The 20,845-nt window shown below is 38.7% G+C and overlaps 1 protein-coding gene across 1 annotated transcript in view; it reads left to right on the forward strand.

Moving 5' to 3' along the window:
• Positions 1 to 20,845, forward strand: part of pex14 (peroxisomal biogenesis factor 14) — a 45,105-nt gene that overhangs the window by 14,560 nt on the left and 9,700 nt on the right. The window contains exons 3-7 of the mRNA XM_079239526.1: positions 6,209 to 6,293; positions 12,426 to 12,551; positions 14,473 to 14,558; positions 16,324 to 16,426; positions 20,446 to 20,543. Coding sequence (XP_079095652.1) covers positions 6,209 to 6,293; positions 12,426 to 12,551; positions 14,473 to 14,558; positions 16,324 to 16,426; positions 20,446 to 20,543 — 498 coding nt within the window. The remainder of the gene's footprint in view (positions 1 to 6,208; positions 6,294 to 12,425; positions 12,552 to 14,472; positions 14,559 to 16,323; positions 16,427 to 20,445; positions 20,544 to 20,845) is intronic.

The raw sequence follows: 20,845 nt of genomic DNA on the forward strand, positions 1-20,845 counted from the left end.
GCTTGTGACGGAGGCAGCTCTTCTCCTGACACCACAACACAACTTCTGTGACGTGTCGCTTGGACACAAGCTTCACGTTGTTTGCTGCTGGTGCCGCTTGCGTTTTGCCTCTATCAACTAACTGAATGTGAAAGGCCGGCGGGCCTTGATTGTGCAAAGAACAATGGACAGAGCAGCGGCAGTTTTAGGAAGGGGTTTTGTGTTTCTTGATGTTAATAAAAATAATAAAACCCAATTTTATTTTTAGAAAAATTGGATTATTCAGAATTTTTTTTTCTTATAATGTTCTCTGAGTATTTATAGTTATAACATGTAGCAAATTTAATAAGCAGCTAATGTTTTTTTTTCTTTAAAACTTTTTAGAACTTTTTTAACTTTTTGTTGCATTTTTAAATGATTTAAACTGGCTCAAACTTTTAAAGTTCTTGTAAAAAGACAGTTTATTAATGTTACAAACAGATGGCTGGGTTTATATAGAGTTTTGGTTGTGTAAAACTTTAATATTGCCTGATTCTTTTTACTTTTTTTTTTTTTTCTTTCTTTTTTAAATGACGTTCACGCTCCAACAATATAAAGTGTCACCGAGACGGCTTTCTATTTGGAAATACTCACTCCCCATACTAAAAAGCATACAGAGCTGCTTGTCACAAATTGTCATCACTGACTGTAAAGGAAAAAAAAAAAGCTTCGAATTACAGGAAAGAGGCACTGCATTAAAGAACAAAGGAGATCGATGACAGTACATTAAATTTTATGCGAATGAAAAAAAAAAAGAACTAATTAAAATTGATTACTCCTGCTTTGTAAATGTGTTTCTGAATTAAATTATTGTATGAAAACATTTTGACCAATCGAGGAGCTGAGGAAGTATCCATTACTGAATTGCAGCTGAGAAGGGGCTGGAATGTTTTGCGGTAGCTAAGTAGTTTGTTGTGCTTCACTGCGACTCCCCTCTTGCACTCCCACTGCTAAAGTGCCATGGGTTAATCTCTGATGACCCTCATCTCTCAGAGCAGCCCTTTTACCTGAATTAAAAGGAATATGTGTGCTATAAAAGTATTTTTTGTCCAAAGCAGTTGAAAGAAAGGTGTAACTGGAAGATTTCAGCCTCTTCAGTCACGCAGGCTCTCGGGGCTTTCAGGGCACCACTGGGGATGTCCTTATCTAAACAGTCATCTGTCTCGCTAGTTTAGCAAGGGCAACCTCGGGCGGCACCACTGACAGTTGCACATTAAGAAATGTCAGACTTGGCTTTATACCATATTTCTCAAGCTAGTTTTGAGCTGGCTGTGTCTCACATGTTTGTCTTCTTAAGAAATCCATCACTTTGTTGTAGCTTTGTTTTATTTTCAAAACACTTGTTGGTTGTTGGAAATATAGTTTTTGACCAATTTTTTGTTTTAACAATGTATAACTAGTTGCAGCACGCATTACACACGGTTTGACCATATTTTTTTTATATATATATATCAACGCTTAAATGTGCAATATCTTCACATATATTGAGTAAATTAATCCATAAAATGTCACACCACTTTTACAGCATCTTAAAAGTTGCTTACATCTCCATTAGAACAAAGCAGCTTTCCCTGATCGTCTTAGTGGACTATTTAATGTGTGTTTTTCTGCTGTTCGCACATTTTATACGTTAACAGTGGATCTAATATACTCGGCTTTCAGTGTTTCTCACCGCTAAACCTACTCACTTTTCCATGTTTGCAATAACAGAGTTGTGACAGAGAAATGCTGCTGAATGGAAAGTTTGGTTTGTATATGCAGTGGTCTTGAAAAAAAGCTTGATTTCCATCCAACAACAACCCCATCCCCCCCTCACAAAAAATTGCATAATCTTCTTTTGATGTCATGTTTGCAGTCTTGCCCATGGCTTTGACACTGATACAGAGTTGTACGTTATTTTTAAACCTTTGAATACCAAATGTCAATGAAGTTTTCCATGACCCTCTTTTTCATCCACTGAAATGTTAACTCTGACCTTTTAAATTTCAAAAGTTAGGGTCATTCAATAGCGATTGACCACATTTGTAGCGTATAATGCAGAACAACTTGTTCAGGGAGGAGAAAAAAAAGCCCCCGTTTCGCCAGGTCTCTTTTTTATCAGATTTGCCTGATTTTGAAGTTAAGTTTTGTCAAAACCGATTTCCTTACTGAAGCTTTTGTGAAAAAGTGCTGCACAACAACAAAGGCAGGAACAGTGAGGCAAGAAACAGAAAGGTTCTCCTAGTACAGTTTTTGTGAGAGTTGTTCTTTGTCAACAGAATTGCTCTTAAAGCTTTTGCTGTGTCTGAAAAACTGAGTACAAGCTGAATGGTAGGGTCTGCACCTCACTTCCTGATGTCTCTCAGGGTCAATAACTCCCCATAGCTGCTCCCATGAGGCCTTGCTTCCTCTACTAAAGGTCACATTAAGGCGGGAAAGATGTCACAATTAGAAGGACGTTTAAAGCTGCTCTTTTAAAAAGATTAAAAAGCACTGTTGGCCACATCAAGCAGCCAAGCGACCAAAGGAAATACAATAATTGCATTAAAACTTAATTCCTTTCTGGCAGGGCTCTGATATCAGGAAGGTATTGGGTTAAGTCATTTAAGACAGCTCCCCCTGATAGTAGATCATCCATGAAAGCACCAAATTAATATAGAGCTTAATTTTTTGCCGTCTCTCACTTTCTCTTGCTTTTGGTCCTCCAAACGTGTGTTTGGGGGGAAATTTGAGACTGGCCTAACACAATTTTTGTTCATGTCTATCAGTCTATTATTATATCAGGGGCACTTCTCCACAAATGTACAGGCCAGGGCAATTTGGAATGAATTGATTCACAGTGAGACTGAATCCTATACTAATGATTTCCTTTTAGTCCCTCCATTGCATTCCCTGCCGAACTTTTTGTTCCATAATGCCTTTCAAATCTCTGCATTGTTTTACACAAAAAACTGTACATGTTTTAGTGAAACAGATTACATGAAGACAAATTACATTGCAGTTGCCTTGATCATTGCCATTTTTTTAAATAGAAAGAACTGAGAAATAAATTTATTAGTCTTTAAATGGTATATTCCGCATGTACTTTGGTCTTACAATTAGACTGTAAATGGAAAATGATCTGCACAAGTTTAATGGGCACCACAGACTTTTTTTTGGTTTTTTTAATGGTATCTCTTTTAAAATGTTTAAGATCAGCTGCCCACATTGCACCTTTTAAGATGGTAAAGTTGCAGAGTTATCGTTTAGTACTTTTTCTTAATCTACTCTGTTGACTTTACGTGATAGATTGTTTTAATTCGGCATGAATTTAAACACTTTGGACACATCATCTAAAAGGCTTTACTTAACCATCTGAATTAAAATATTATATGATGTAGACTGGCTTAGTGTTTGAATTAGTTATTTGTTGATTTATTATTATTTATCTATACCCCATCTGCTTGTTCACCACCTTCTCCAAAACCCTGTAAAGCATTCCTGCAAAGCATCCATAGGTCTTGTGGTAATGTTACAGTTAAGCACTGTTACTAGTTGGAGCAAAAATATACAACTGGTTACATGGATTTCTTCTGGCGTCTATCCATGCGGCTCGAACGTAATTGGATTTATTCCTCATTTCTCACAGTTCAAGGTATCACAGTTGTAATTTTCAGACAAGTGCGGTGCAAAGTCTGGTCCAATTCAAACTCAATAACATTTCTGTAATCTTGTCTGTTCATCAAGTTCACTCTCTTTAAGTGTGTTGGTTAATGTTATCTCTTTCTGTGATTGAGTTTTCACCTCTTTTTCGGCTTTACCTGACACTTTATTGGTTATCTGGTTTGCAAAGATTATTGCGCTTTACATGGAACTGTATGGTGCATTAGTAGCCAAAGCTTTACAGAAAGCTTTACAAAATATTACAATTATATAATGTGTATATATATATATATATATATATATATATATATATATATATGTATATGTATATGTATATATATATATATATATATATATATATATATATATATATATGTATACAACAAAAAGTCGCAGGTTTTCTGTTTTTTTGTGTTTTTTTTAAATAAAGAAAATTCTTCCCATTTCGTTTTTTATTTTAGTCACTTACGCTGCCAACCCAATTGTACCTTGTACTGCCATCCATCTTACCCCCTAAAAGCCCAGTTGTGTGCTACCCAACACTGTAACGGGGGTGATCCATAAGTCAATAACAAGAGTGAAATCTGTGCAATGTGGTTATAATTGATTGAGATGTCTGGATGGAACTTGTGCAAAGCATCTATGTCATCTGCTAAGAAGTGCACTTTTCCTCTCCCTGAAGATCTACCACTACAGTTTTAACCAAATCGACATTTGCCTCATTAGTTTGCCGCTGAGCAAGCTGCGGTCCTCGCTAAGGTATCACACTTATGCCTGTTAACATTGATACAATTTTCTTGTCAATATCGCGCTACTGAAATTTTAAGGGAATGTAAACAAAGACTGCTCATTCAGCATATTCCTTCTCTATTAGGTCATTACCTCTCGAAGGCCCACATCACTTTGTTGTTTACTGGAATGAAAGTTAGAATATTAGATTTTGGCGTGTTCATTATCTCTGGTTTCTGCCTTTACCGCAAGCTGGGTTTTTTATCTTGGATACTTGAACAGTAAGAGTTTTGCAGAGAGCAGAACGATTCTGTCTTGTTATCAGAGAGATATTTTCTCTGTGTTTTCACTGTATCTTTTGGCCCAGAACATCAGTTGGGGATACACCATGCAAATGGTTTAATCTGGCTGTCACAATGAAGGTTCCGGGTGACTGCCTTTAATAAGCCTTCAGCATATAGACATCCAGGAAATTCCATACCTCTTGCATAACCCTTGTGTACATCAAGGTCACATTAATGTCCCTGTGACATGGTAGATTAGTGCCTAAATAAATAGTGGCAGCATCTCCTGACATGAATCTGGTACTTTTTGATAGATTTGAAATGATCAGTAAATGTTGTGTGTTATGGGTGTGGAAATAGTGTGCATACCTTGTTGCTTTTTGGTTTTAAGTGTATTTCTATTCTACCTGAGAAAAGCTAAATTGATTTGTTTTAAGTTCAACTTGAAACCTTGTGCCTTGATCGTCCTTTTCTGCTGTTTGTCATAGAAACTTGGCTTTTTAAACAGCTTCCCCGCCATTCCTGCCCACTGGACAAGTTTAAACTGCAATTCTTTGAGATTGAAACAGGTTCATAGTATATGCAATGCATTACCCAAAATGAATTACCACAGGCAGGGCGCTCAATCACTTTGTGTCTTTCAACACTAAGAGAAAAGAAGAGTAATCAAAACCTTTCAAGCTATTAGAGGGATGACTTTTACAATTGAATCACGGGGACCACAGGTGCGATAATAAGTCATCGAAACCTCCCCTCCAGTGTGTTTCTCTTTTCCGTGTTCTTACATATTTATCCATTTTAGGAGGCGCCACTTCATGGCGCCCACTTCAAATTTATGTTTTAATGCCATTTGTGGAAGACTGTTTTTTTTTTTTTTTTATCACTCCCTCCAATTCTTGGAAATGCATACTGGGTGGAAAATTAAGGTGCATCTCGAAGGAAAACATAATAGAATCGATGAACGCAGTGCACTTAAAACTACTGATGTTCTGATGCTATTTAACGTTCTGGTGCATTAGCGTTTCAAGTCATTACAACAGTCAGGCTGGGTGATTTGATCATGGCAGGTTTTTAACTGGAAGAATTACAGAAGTTTTCAGCCTAGGATTCTCAAGTTATTAGATACAAATGATCACCTCTGCATTAAGTATAGATTTTCTTCCACTGCACACTTAAGAATGGAAGTTTGTCTTTAAGAGGGTAATAGCAAATTAAGCTCCATACTCCATTTGTCCGGCACTCTTGATGGGCTAATTTTATAACTGCTGATTTGGTCATTCCCCACATTTAGCTGGAAAGTGGTCAGGTGGTCTTTTTCCTCACGGCTGGATGTGGGAGTGGGGGGGGGGCATAAAAGCAACTATCAAATGAAATCCATTTGAGTTTTTGTTTTTTGTTTTTTTTCTCGACAGGGCTTGATTTATAATAAACCTTTTTCTTAAGGAAGGTCTAGACTGTTGTTTGTACTGTTAAAAGCATCAGTTTCCTGCACAGCTTATTTTCTTCCACTCACACACGTCATTATGAGGAATAAAATCTGATTTGTCTCTTTCCAGATTACCACTGCTGTAAAATTTCTACGGAACCCCAAAGTGCGCCAGAGTCCTTTGGCCACCAGGAAAGCCTTCTTGAAGAAAAAAGGTGAGCAAATTAGTTTGATTTATATCAAATATAATTTGTAAAACCTAAAACAATAAAGGTATCATGCATTTGTTTTCCTTTGCACCATGTTGTTAGCCACTAACACTGTGTTCTATTTCATTTTTTTTTTTTCCTCTGGTAAACCTGGTTTGTTAGGGTCAAAGGTTGTGGCCATAGCTCTTTACCCTGGGGGGTCTAATAAGGGGTCGATTTAGCTTTAGAGAACGTGATTCAGGCTCTGTGAATAAATGACATACCAGTTGGGATCCTCCTTTGGGTTTAGGAAAATTAATATTGACAAACTCCCTCTGAGTTTTCAATGGAATGATCAATATTGCCTTCTAGCATTTTAACCCTTTTACTTAATTTAATGGTTATCATAAATTTAATGCACGAACCAGGACGTATTTTTTAAGCCAGGAAGGTTGCAATGTTTGCTGTCTCCTCACTTTTTTTTGCTATTCATTCAGATATTTATAATACGATGAATATTGTTTGTGCTATAAAATTTGCACAAAGTTTTATTACTCTGATCTCATTAGTCAGTTCAATGTAATGCAGCAGTGGAAGAGTAGGTCTATGACTAAGCAGTGATAATATGCATAGAGGGAGTGGGCTTCTTTACCTCAGATAAACTCCTTATGATGTGTGTTTTTATTTTAGCTGGTTGCAAGACTGTTCAGTACTTACCTCTACAGTGCTGAGGGACTTTGCAACATTAGAGAAGCCAAATAGTGAAAAGTGAGCCTAAAAGCTCTGTGATTGGGGAAAGAAACCTGAAACCAAATCCATGTTTGCCGGCTGCCACAATGTACATCTCGTAAGGCTGTAGTGATTCTTCGTATCTTTGGAAATTTCTTCGTCTTTTAGTCTCATTATTGACAATGCATTTCTAATCTGCTGTTTGCTATTTTCAAGGCCTCATCACCACCAAATGATGTCATGTTACGTCTCATTTTCTTCTCACTTTCAGCTTTGTTGCAACATTTGTCGAGCTTCACTCTTCAAAACAGTTTGCTCTTACTGCACTTTAAGCCCATGAAATATGCATGAAGCTTTAATGCAGATTTATTTAGGAAAATCAGTCACACTGTAGATCTAAGCAAGAACTCTCGATTTGCATGAGGACATTGATCATAAGGTGAGAGAGCATATAGCTCTGAGCAGTCAAACACTTAACTCAAAGTATGTTTGGGTTGCTCTCTGTAGCATTCTTAGCAATGCTCTGGACTTTTGTCGTACAGTCATTCATCTGTAAAACTGCAAATCTTTTCAACTTTGCCGTGTCCTTATAGGTATTTAAAGGGTTCATTTTTGTTCTTTTGATCTCACTTCAGCACAATAATATTGAGATTTGAGTTGTATCTGTGAACTTTCTTGTTACTAGAAACTGTGTCAGGATAAGAGAATTTATAATAGCAGTTTGACATTTAGTCAAAACTAATGTAAGTTGAACGTAAATGTAAAAAATCACTTAGAGCGATAAAAATTGTTGAGGTTTTTCACAGGTAAATAACCTAAGTTCTCTTTCCTCTAAAATGAGTAATGCATCATTTATGAATTGTTCATATAAATATTTCTAGTTCCAGATGCATTTCTGTTCTTGTTCTTGTACAGTAATGGTAGGCTACATTTTTATATTGACAGTTGATTTATTTTGAATTATCCACTCTCAATCTGCAAAAAACAAACAAACAAACAAATTATTAAATCAATGTAACCCAATAAATTTGTTGTTTTTATACCTGTCAGCTGTTTGCTATTCTGTCTGACACGAAGCACACCACACAGACACAAACAGGCTCTTTGTATTTCTGCAGCCACTGCGTTTTGTCCTCCCACCTTTTGACACAGAAACTCAATCATCTCTGTGTCCACAAGTCACCACAAAAAATATGTCAGTCTTAATTTCTAATACAGTTTAATGTCATATTTATGTAAATACTTCTTGATTTTTCTCTATATTAACAGCCAGAAATGTCAAAGCACACATAAAATGAAACAATACCATCTCCCAGTAGAGTGGGATTTAAATTGGATTCCGCTGGCTGGTAGTGCTTATGCTGGACAGCTGATGAAGGGGAAAATAGGGCCCACTTTGATTGCATGTTGCAGAATCTTTACACAATAATCTCAGTCGTGCTTATTATTTCCCCACGCATTTGTGCCCTAATCTGTGCTGAAGGAAGCCTCTCTGGTTACATCTCTTTTTTTTTTTTTTCCCACGACGAGACTATAATGGTTTGGTTTATTTCAATATTCATTGAAAAATATAATTTTCTGTTTTCCTTCTACTGTCAATTTCAGCACATGAATTGGCAATTATGCAGTCCAATATTTCCAGTTGCCCTTCTTGAGTCCTTGAAGTTGACTAAACTGACTGAAACGTGGAAACTTTGTCACTTTGATGCGATATAAATCAAGATTTCAACCCAGAGATGCTTTTTCCTTCTGTTACAAGAGTGAGGAAATGAATTGCATTTTAAACTGTCATACAGCAATCTTGATGCAATTTTGCTCTACTTATACCAAGCTTAAGTAAATTTTATTTGGTTTGAGTGAAATATAATGCATCACAGTCTAATCTAGAGAATTGTGCTGTCTTTGTCATCTACAATTAGCAGATGTAACAACTGAAGAGCATTGGACCACTTTTTGGCTCTACCATTTAGCACAGACAATTAGCAGTTACACGCATAATTGCCACAAAACCAAATTATCAGGACAAAGTCAGCAGCATTTTCCAGCTTTCAACGTGTCACTTTGACCGGGGCTCCTGCACTGACATCACTCAGCAGCTCCTTGATTGCCCAACCGAATGTGGTTTGTTTGAGAAGGTAAAACACACAGTACACATTTATCATTGCTGCTCATATAAATACAGAATGTGAAACCAGGAGAGTGTCTTTTCTGTCAATGAGTTATAAATGATGGCTTTACTTATTTGTTTTTTATACCGTCCTGGTTGTTATTGAGTTGAATAAATGAAGCTAATAGATTTCACCCTGAGTAAAGGGCTGGCGGTCCAGGGTCGGCCAACAAAGGTAGGCTTTCTGTCTATTACCATACCTGGTTTGAAGGTAAGGGTAAGGTTCATCGTCCCAGATATTAATAGGATGCTGTTTGTAAGTGGGGTTATGTGACTCACCTCTCGGACAAAAATGACAATGACCAAGGCCTGTGTAGAAGGTAAAGGGATTGATGTGGTTATAAATTACTCCACGGCGCCACCTAGCCGAGGCCTTGCCTCCTTTGTCATCAGTACAAGGCAATAAAGCAGGGAAATGAGAGCAGAGCCCTCTTTTTAATACATAAATGAATACTCTATGAGAGTGGTCATTATTTAGGGCATGCTATTTTCAAGCAGTTGTACGGAACCAAATGGCATGTAGAATCTGTCTCACCATTACGGCAGGTGGAGCAGGTTGAACTTTTTCTGAATAACCCATTGACCTCCATCTTTATGACCCTTGCCATGTTTTTTTTTTTTCTATTATATTCAAAATGTAAGTAATATTCACTCAAGGGCAACTTCATAATTCAAGCTTTGGAGGTCAGCAAAAAAGGCATTCACATCTTATCACCCAAAATATTTTAGTAAGCAATTTTTATAATTGGCTGTCCGAGCTCGGTCCTGACCCATAAAGTTCAGAAGTGCCAGAATCGGAGAAATAGATTTAATGTAAGAGCCTTGCTGCCTCTTTGCCCTTAAAAAATACCCAGAGAATATGAGCCTCGGAAAATAGAGCTGTAAATAACCTGACGAGCAATGGGTTTTCCTTTAAATAAATACCGATCAGGTTTATGTTGAAAGACAATAGAAAACGTAGCCCAGATATGCAGTTTACAGTATTTATAGCTGTAATATCGAGGTGCCAGCACCGTAATTTCATGCCCCAATGAGAATGGCAAGGTCAAAGCAAATGCTTTGGCAGAGCATCTGCTAAGACGGTGACTCATAAACAGGCACTATGTGTATCAGGTGCACCAAATAATACAGTATAATGAAATACAGAATAGCTTTCCATTATTGTTCTTTTTTATGGTGTCGTCATTAGGTGTAATTTATGTCTTAAAAATTCATCTCCGCACAGGTCGATCTGAAATGGGGGTCCGGAGGGTCACTCCACAGGTTTTGGAACCCATAATAAATTCACAATCCCTTTTTTGTTTTTTCCTTTTATATGTAAAACTCACCTTTACCTTGTTCTGTTTTTTCTTTTGGATCTGAGGCTTCTTTTATTTACTGTCGTCTTCCCATCAACAATAAACAGATCAGAGCCTACTACACAACTTAGTAAGCTGTATTTGGACCAGAAATAAGGAATATCCACGGGTTTTATTTCATGCTGAGTTAAAAAAAAAAAACTCCTTTGCTCCATAAACAACATCAAAGGTGTCAACAGCTATTAAGATGTACATATTTTAATCTCAGTAGCAATCTAAATGTAGAGTCAAATAAGGAATCTACATTTCAAGGTGAAACGGATTTTTTTTTTCCTCCATTGCTACTTTCCTTTATTTGGCGAAACTGAGATTGCAGAAAGTCTCACTCAATAGTCTGTCACCGTGTAGTCTGCTGTGGTCAGATGAATCAGGAGTCCAGGGACACATTATTGCTTATTTGACAGTGTAGTCTGACTACACAAACTCAGCACATGGCTCTCACCACTTCCTGGCACTCAGGACCTGCTGTAGACTACAGGCCGGCCAATATTTGCCTTCAATTATTCAACAATTTTCATGGTCATTCCTCTGTGCATTCAAATATGTGACTGGAGGGACCTCAGCGTGGCATCAGCTGTGTGGTAAATTATCAGAAAATTTGTTTATACCTTTTTGGCTTCTGATACATGATACTGTATAGACTAAGAAGTGCTATGAGAGTGTGTGTGTGTGAAAATTGGAAAATGTGGCTTGTAGAGTGAAAGCATTTGAGTGGTCAACAAAATGTGAAAAGTGCTATGTAAATGCTTGGCCATTTGTCATTTACATGACAAACTCAAAGTGGGTTTCTGAATTAAGGATGGTACCAGGATATTATGATCTGACTCTTTGATGTGACTATTTATTCTTAGTCACCTCTTGAAACATTGCATCTGGTCCCTTTCCAGGTGTCAAGCATGTCTCAAAGGATTGGCAATAGATTTATTCTGATCATGTGTAAATTCTTTAAATCCTGAGGGAAATAGATCCTGTAAAGGACTCACTTGCAAAGAAGATTTTCTTTTATTAAACCAGATAAATGACTTAGTTAAGCAATGTTAAATTAGACAAATACAACAAAAAATGTATGCTTTCCTTCTTTTTTTTTTTTTTTTTTAATTAGAAGGTGAGGCTATATCCATCAACATCCTAAGAAATGCAATATGTTCCAGGTTTGGTTCTTTGTCTCTAGCTTTCTTTGAGCTGTTTCTGTACAAATGGGTTAATTATGTTTTTTAATATAGTTCATCAAAAGTTGTAATTATTTTCCTTTGTTTTGACCAAGATACTCATTAAATAATGAGAGCCACAGCAAATGCAGCATATGGTGCCTGAAATAAAATCTTTTCTTGCCACAAAAGGAGATGTTCATATTAGATTTTTTTTCTCCTCCCCTCTGATTCTCCATCAGGGAGCCCTTTGCAATTTAATCATCACTAAAATCATTAAAAAAGATCTGAAGATTAAATTATATTGGCATTTGCAAAATTATGTAATACATTTACATTACAATGAAGAAATTAAAATAATGCATTTTCGCTGTCTGGGGTGTATGAAATCTCCACATGGGAAATATAACTGCAGAAGTGGACACAGTCTTATTTTCTTTGCCTTGGTGGCAGTTAATAGACTAGCAGAGTTTCACATTTCATTGTATGAATCTTTCTGCACTTCCTTTGATGGATGTCCCTTAAAGTCTCAATGGTATTTCTGAATTATGAAATGAAAATACATTTTTGAGAAGAGGGCTGGCAAAATTGAATGTGATTTGGTAACTCTCTGAATTGTACTTAAAAGAGTTGTTAGGAGCTTGGGAAGTATTTAAAGTTGCTTTATTACAGCCAAGGAGCCATTTGAATTTTCGCCTTAATGCCCCAACACTTGCACATAGTTTTAATGCCTCAAAGGTGTGTGTCTTGATTCCAGGACTGACGGATGAGGAAGTAGAGTTGGCCATCCAGCGCTCTGGCAGTACAGAAGAAGTCCTGCCTGTTACCCCCGTAGGGCTACCGCATCCACCTTATGCAACTCATGTAGTTCCTGCACCACCCAGTGAGTACATATGTCCTTTTCTTCCTTTTTGACACCTACTCACCTATATCATATTAATATTCATGTGTGGTTTCTTCTCTCAAAAGGAACTTCTGGTTGAGCTTATAGTAAAATGCAGATCCTTGTCCAGTGCAGGTTTTCTGTCAGACATTTTCCATATTACTTGTTAACTTTAAAAAAAAAAAAAAAACTTAAAAAATCCATCAAATCTGTGAATCTTGCAAGCGGTGCCACCGCATTTTGCATACTTTTACCTTGACTGTGAGCTCAGACACAGAGAATACAACATTGTTCAGAAGAGCTTATCTGGCCATTCTGTTTCAATGGGTTCCACCCTGGCGAGACCCCACACCACAACCTGTATCTTTATTACCTCAGAAGGTTGCAAGTGCTGTCCACTGATTTACCAATGCAGAATGAAGTCTGCGTAATGCTTAACCCATATGACAATGATTCCAGATGTATTCCACCCTCATTTATTACCACACTGTCCTTGACTCCCCCGGCATCTCATGTTTTGTAATGAAAGTGATGTTGATGGGATGGCCATGTAGTTAGAGAGACTCGCAGCTCTCCGTCCATAGTGGGGGGTTTTATATCAAAACGGCTATGAGGGAGCAGCATAATGAGGTGAGAGCGGGGAGTCTTGTATGGGGGGTCATGCCGAAAAGAGGGGGCTACCTCCCTTTGATGTCCTTCTTATGGGGACGGTGCACAGGGACCCGCATCCATCTCTGTCGTAGTAATGGATACTCTGATCTCTATTTCCACATGGTAGAAGGACAGGAAGGCCTCCACTGAACCCAATAAATTTGAGAGGAGATTGGAAAAACGGGGGATGGAGACCACAGTTCCACAGCTTAAGTGACCAAATAAAAAAGGAAGATGGCAGTGTGGAAGTGGTATAGAAAAAGTGAAAGGCAGAGGAAGAATTAAAGATCCTAAAGGATTGGGAAAGAGCAAGCGAAGACCCCTGGTGATACAGTGAGGCATGTTCAGGGTCAACCACCTATCCCAAGGACTCCCAGGCCTTTCAGATGCTTGGTATTCTGGGATAGATGACCATCTATTCCAGCTTTAATGCTGATGAAGATCCAAATTTATGTTGTTATTATATGGATGTTGGAGAATTTTCAGATAGGGAAGGTTACAGGTCCACTGCTGAATGCTGCAACTGCTGCAGAGGAACATGCCCTTGAGTCAGAAAATGAAAAGGCATTCACCTTGAAAATATACCATATAGTGTAGTATGAGTGGGTCTAATTTTTATTTGCATGTAAAATCACAAGTGCTAAGGCACAAGATCAGTGTGGTTTACTTACTTCAAGGCAGTAAACATGTAGCACATAACCCATTAGGTGAAATCAGACCTGTAATAGAATATCAGTGGTGTACTTTGAGGGCCTAACGCCTGATAATTTCGTATTCATTTTGGCCACAACAGAGTAAATAAAAGAAAACAAACCAATTTCCTGCAGGCATGTTTGTTGTTTAGTGACATTTTCAGTTGAATGCCTTTCTTAAGTGGGGACTTTCCACTTTGACAGACAGTTGGTCTACCCAGATGACAGCTTGCACAATGACACACTTTCACATTATCTGTCACTCAGTTAAACAGTCAGCTTCTAAATGACACACCTTCCTACCTTCCTGTTCATCTTAGGAGCTTTTACAAATTGTGTTTTTATCATTTATTTTTCTTCCCCTTGAGATAAGTTATTGGAAGACGTGGTATCTTTGGCATAGAAAGAGAATAGATTGGTTTTTTTCTCCTGCAAATTGCTTTACATAACATTACATCCATTATCCAAATTATATCTTGTCTGTTTAATCAACACATTTTTTTATATGTAACATTATTACCATGATATAATGTTTTATGAAAGTATCAGTGTTTTACCTATCCGTTTGCCATCTCCAGGTCCAGCAGGTTACAGATGGAGAGACTACGGCGCCATCACCATCATTATGATGGGCATCGCATTTGGCTTCCATCAGCTTTACAAGGCAAGTTACATCACAGCTTTTTGACTGATTCTTTTTTTTCCCACAGTATGTTTAAGAAACATGGTGTTCGGCATCCTAAGATCCGTTTGCCCTGCTTTTCTCTTGTATTATATTAAAGATATTATGATGAATTGTGGTACTAGAACTGAAGGCGCCTCTGTAGGATGTAACATCACTCTGGTCTCGTTATTACCCTGCTTTCCGTCAAAGTATGATCTCATCTGAACCCCTTCTTTTTAACTTATACTCCTCTCGTGCAGATTTTTTTCTTTCCTTTAAAAAATTAATTTGCCAACACAGCACAGAACCATTTTTTTTGGATGTCCTACAGTCTAAAAATAATCACCCTGGTTTTTGTCAGGCTTAGCAGCCCTTGAACATGAGCTCATGAGGCCCCTTGTCCCCAGTGACATTAATCCCATAGTGGTTGTTAGAAGAAGTCTGAATGGCATGTGGAAGCCATTACTCTCATTTTAGAGGAGGACAGGGGTTCTAGCAGTAGCTCTTGGGCTAGATGACAGGCACCTCTACTTTGTGTGTAAGGGAGAGGAAGGGAGCAAATAACATGTTCTTACACACACCTTCTTGACCCTGTCGGTAAGGTATATGTACATACAGTTGCTTCTCTTTAGATCCTTTTAAATCCTACTCTTTGGCTTTACAGAGCCTTTTATAAGGCTGCACATTCACATTCGGGATCTTCCAGCCAGACGAAAACACACTTTGCCAACTGCTTTCTACATGCAGCAGTGTTTTGCCTTCCACTGTCACCTGGGAGGTGGGATTCCCTGGTGGGACGGCACAGGTTGCTGTCATGTCACTAGAGTGTAGTGCCAGTCGCACCATATGTCCAAGCTTCTGCCCATACTTTATTTATGTTATGGTGCACCTTGTAAACAGCACACTCCCAGCAACCCACTTATTAATTACCACATGTTGACACCCATTTAATCTTTTTCTAAAAAGTGTTTATTACTAGCACTGGTGTGGCTGCTTGCCTCCTGAGCTAGAGAGAAAACCTGGCAAAGAGCTGGAAACAGCCTGCATGGAATGAAGTTATCCATCTTTATTCCATCTTTAGATATATATATATTAAAAAAAAGATGACAGAAAAGAAGACATTGAAATATGAAAAAAGCTTAATGTGGGTCAGAATGGACACTCTCCATGATTTTATGAATTTGACACCTTGCACAGCAAACTCAGATGCACACAAGCTGGTCATCTGGTTAACACACACATTTGATTACAAATATACAGCTATCAAATGGGCATATCATAAGCAATGTGACATTAATTTTGGCTTTGGAAACTTATTTTTAGTTTCCCAATATGCAAATATATTTTTCCCTGAGGGATGCTTCCTGACTTTACTGTCTGTTGGCAGATCAGTTTTATCTATTCATTAGTTATTAATAGCTTTACTTATTTATTTAGTCATCGGTTACAAAATTCAAACTAGGAAATATTTTATATTTAATTTTATGTACTTAACACATTTTCTTAGTGACTAATCATTTTTTTAAATGATTGATGAATCTCCTAACCTGTTTATGGTTTGAAATCTAACTTGTATCAACTGCGGAAACTCCTTAGTGCAGAATTTCCCACTTGTAACCAAGCAGTTTTAACAGTGTGACAAGTGTGCAATAAACAGTGTTTTTGACCTTGCACTGCCAAGTCTTAGTGGCCTTGTTTTTTCTTCATCTTTCTGTCCCTTTCCACCAGATAGAAGTCTAATATTGTGCCTTGCTTTTAATTGCAGAAATACATCCTCCCCCTCATTATTGGGAGCCGAGAGGACAAGAAGCATCTGCAGAGGATGGAAAGCAACATTGCGGCAATGAGTGGCACACTGACACAGACAGGTGAAGATTAATATCTTCATCACTTTCTCCCTCCTTAACATTTTCCCTCATTTATCTGTCGCCAAAATCAGGGGGCCCCGCACGTTTTTAACAAATGACGCCGCTGTCATTTCGCTTTAATTTGAAATTGCTTGTTTACTGTCAGGCTCGGGCTCAATTAATTACGTTTCGCTGAAAAGCTCTTAACCTCGGAATATTAATGAGGAGTTGGGAAATGACAACTTTGCTCAAACCCCCCCCCCCCTTCCACCAACCACCACCACCCTTTCCCTCTCACCCCAACCCCTCTCCTCCATCAGTCTCCCCACTGCACCAACCTCACCCCCATCCAAACCTCCATCGGCATCATCATCAGCCACCCTCTCCCCCGTAGGTGGGCAGAAAGTTCATTTTAATTTTGTGTGAATGTATGTGTGTTTTTGTGTGTGTGTGTGTCTGTGTCTGTGTGTTTGTGTTTGTGTGTAGCATGGCACTGTGTGGCGTCTGGGCTCAGCACTGGCCCTTGTGTGATTAAGTGCACGGTGACAGGTGCGGCTCCCATGTTGGACAGGTGAGGAATCTCAACCTGGCTGTCAGACCTGGAGAGAGAGAAGCGAGGAGAGAGATTTTCCTAGCTCTTTGTCAGTATAATTAAAAATCCAGGGAGGCGTAAATGAGAGAGGCACTCTGAGAAACTTAAGTCTTGTTAGCAGTTGTGTTGAACCGGAGTGTGTTTTCACATGATGAGGTACCAATAGCCAGAGACGAATGTTAAAAAAAAAACTGGCACAGGCAAACAGTTGTTTTCTTTTTATTTAGGTTTACAATCATTTCTGTTAATGCTGTGTTTTTCAAGATCCTCACACTTTCTTTAAGGTCAGTTTTCTGTTTGCATTTTGCCACCCTGGTATTCGGATACAAGATTCACAGATGTTTAAATCCTGTTTCCTGGGAGGAAAAAAATAAAAATACAGGCCTGCCTCATTTGGCACAAACCAGATTTTCAGGAAAGTTTTGCAGTTCAGAGGTTGTAGTTTTTCATTGTAAATGAAATTTTTTTTAAAGCGTTAACAGGCTGATTACGAAAGAGAACGCCATATCAACGCCAATAGTCAACATTTTGTAAATTCTCCAAACTGTCAATGTAAGTACAGGAAAGCATAACTGGATTTGGCCAAATTTTGACTATATAGCCACCCATGTTGGAGAATGGTGCGTTCCAGTTCTCTCAGATTTCAGAGAAGCTTTAGGTGACGTCATTACCAGTAGTTGCCATTCCAGTTAAACCAACTTGGAAACACTGAATGCCTCCAAAATAGTACATTTGTGAGCATCTGCATATGCAATGTAAAAAAAGAAAATTATAAACCAATTGTACAAACGTGCACCACGTGAACACCAGCCAGTTTAGGTGACTGTGAATTATGAACCAGATTGCTAGAAAATCTTTAAAAAATGGCAAGAAACCTGGGTTTATGTGAACTTTTAGTAATAAAGGCAATGAGGTACAAAACTTTAATATACAAGTACCATTTGTTTGATATGACCTTTAGTTTCTGTCAGAGGCCTGCAGATGAAAACGTGGCTGTTATCTTTTTATCGAGTCACACCCATGCCATTGTTACCTGGCTGGCTGAGGTAGGTGGAGGGCAGTAGTTGTGCGAGATGGCGTGCGAGGTGCGGCACACTTAATCTGATTAACAAATATCTGCTCTTTTATGGTCATTTTCTCTCAACTATGCAAACACATATTCCCTGACTATTTCACTGCCCATTCTTGTCCTACTTGTCACTTTTTTGGAAATTTGCCAACTTGCGAACCCTCTTCTGTCCCTAAATGGGGACAGGATTTAAAAGCTAGAGTCATTCTGTCTTTTGCCAGAAAGAAGGTGAGACTCCAGTTGATGGAGGGGAAAAAAAAATAAATAAATAAAATATTGGTCTTTTCTTCAAGCAATGTGAAGAGCTAATTTGCTATGACTGCAGTAGCCAAGCTGCTATTGTAGTTAATGACTGTTGTAGTTAACAGTTGGGGAGAGGGGTTGCAATTACAGAGAGTTTTCTCCCCCTACGTTCCCTTTGTCTTCCACTCCCTTTCTCTCCCTCTATCTTCACTGCATTGAGTAATAGCAACCGACTGCCTCGCTGCTGCCAATTGCTTGAACCCCCTTTTGTTAAAGTTCATGTATTTCTCTAGTGCCAGGCGCAATGAGGTGATGTATTCTTTTGAATGGGGACTACATTAGTCTTTTTCACCAGCCCCAGCTCAAGAGTAAGGGCCTTGACTCCTATTATGATTTGCCTACAACTTCACACAGACAATTAATGAATGGATCTTGGAACTACTTCAGCGCACCCAGACTGTAATGGAATTGTGTGGCTGTTTGGGCACTCTTTGTTGGTGGGAGCCATATTGGTGACCAGCTGGCCATTAAAGACAGAGACAGGCCTGGACATATGTAGTGTACATTATAGTGAGGTATTTACTGAATAATTTACTGAATACACAATGTGCACCCTCCTCACAGCAGCTGCAAGCCTCACACATCATCTTGTCTCTGATTCTCTTTCACACACACGCACACACACATTGCAGCTACTGCCTCTGATTCATGCCTGGCCAAACCCGTTGACTTTATTAATATTCTTGGCTTCATATCTGTGATAACTTGGAGGAAGAAGTTGTGCATTTTTTGTCAAGTGTCTGAGAAGTACAAAGGAGTCAACTTTGTGGAGAGACATGAAAAGAGTTTGGGTGTGAACTGTTTAGCTGAGGTGACTGAAAAAAAAAAACAGTGCCAGTGGTAATTCACAGACATAGTGTTACAGCTTGGCAGCGTGACCCACACATCTGGATAAGGTGCTTTGTGGTGAAAGGGATTCAAACCCTAAATAGGGCTGTTCTTGGCATTGAGTGCACACCCTGTCATAGTGACACCTTTTTAAGCAGGGCTAGCCAGTATTTTACTTTTACTGCCGTCTTCAGAAAGGACTGAGCAATAACAAACATTATTTGCACAATGATCTTTTGCCCCAACCAACAATCCTGCTCAAACTCGTATTCCATAAGATTTGCAAGCATGAAAAGATCAAACGTTTCTGCACCCCACCTATATTGATACAGCCCCACCCATTTAAACACAGGTGTCGCTACAAGATATTAGCCTCTTTGAAAGATCAAATATTTTGTCTGTGTTGATTTTTTTTTTTTCAAAAGAAACACAGCTTCCAAGCTGGGCTCTGTCTTTTTTGTCCTGGCTTGGGTTAATGGGAGAGGAGGGATCTTTACACCCAGTCCAGCCGGCTGCAGCTCAGCTCAGGCTTTTAACCACCGGCCTGACAACCTCAGCAGTGGACCGCCACAATATCTGTTGATGTTAATCCTATTAGGCTTGATTTAACACTTTACACGCCCATGATTTATATGAATGTTTATTGGTTTTCTGTAATATAATCAGCTCAGGGAAACTTAATGCATTGTTTGGTAATACACGCGTGACTGGAAGCAGGGGGCAACAAACTGTGCCCGGTGTTATTTGAAATCATACACCTTCGCCCAACACCAACACTTGAACTAATTCAATCTTCAAAGTCAATGGAAAAAGAACAATATTTATTAGGATTAGGAGGGACATTTTGTCTGGCAGCCTCCTCCCAAATGAGAGCCCTGTTTTTTCCTTTGTTGATCGTTTGAGGATTTAAGATGCATTAGAAGGCAGTGTCTGGGTGGATAATGGAAGGTTAGAGACTGTTATTTAATTTAAGTTCAGACACTAGAGATTAATACCTCCATTCTATGTTCATCCCCCCCTCCTCACCCTCTACCCCCATCGCCTTGGACCAAAAAGCTGCAACTTAAGTTACCAGAAATTAGCTTTGATTACAAATCTTAAAGGACAGCTTTGATCAGTGAACCATGTTTAGTCTCATCATTTCTGGAAAGCAAACAATCAGAATCAGTGATCGAAATGACCTTATCAGATCATCTTTCATGCTCCTTAGTGTGAATTCGCTGTCTGTTATTCTGCTTTTCTCAACAGTCAGCCAGCTGCAGCAAACCCTGGTCTCTGTCCAGGAGCTCCTGGTCCAGCAGCAGCAGAGAATTCAGGAGCTCTCCCAGGAACTGGCTGCGTCAGAGGTATGGTAACTACCACCTCATGTTGAGTTAACCATCTGTCTCAATAACAACTAGCAGCAACGGGCTGGAGGAATGTCACAAAGCAAAATTTGGAATTCTGTTTGGTTATTTACAGAATCTTCTTCCTTTGGTTTTAGTAGTCGATCTGTAACAGTGTCTTTTTTTTTTTTGTAATTTATTCATTTCACTAATCATCTGTAACATTTTGACCACCTGCCCAATAACAAGTTGGCCTACTTTTTGCCACCCAGAAAGCTCTGACTACTCCGGATGTGGGCTAAGAACGAACATCTGAGGTTATC

Source organism: Telmatherina bonti, assembly GCF_933228915.1.
Source record: "Telmatherina bonti genome assembly, chromosome: 4".
In the NCBI taxonomy this organism is placed as follows: domain Eukaryota; kingdom Metazoa; phylum Chordata; class Actinopteri; order Atheriniformes; family Telmatherinidae; genus Telmatherina; species Telmatherina bonti.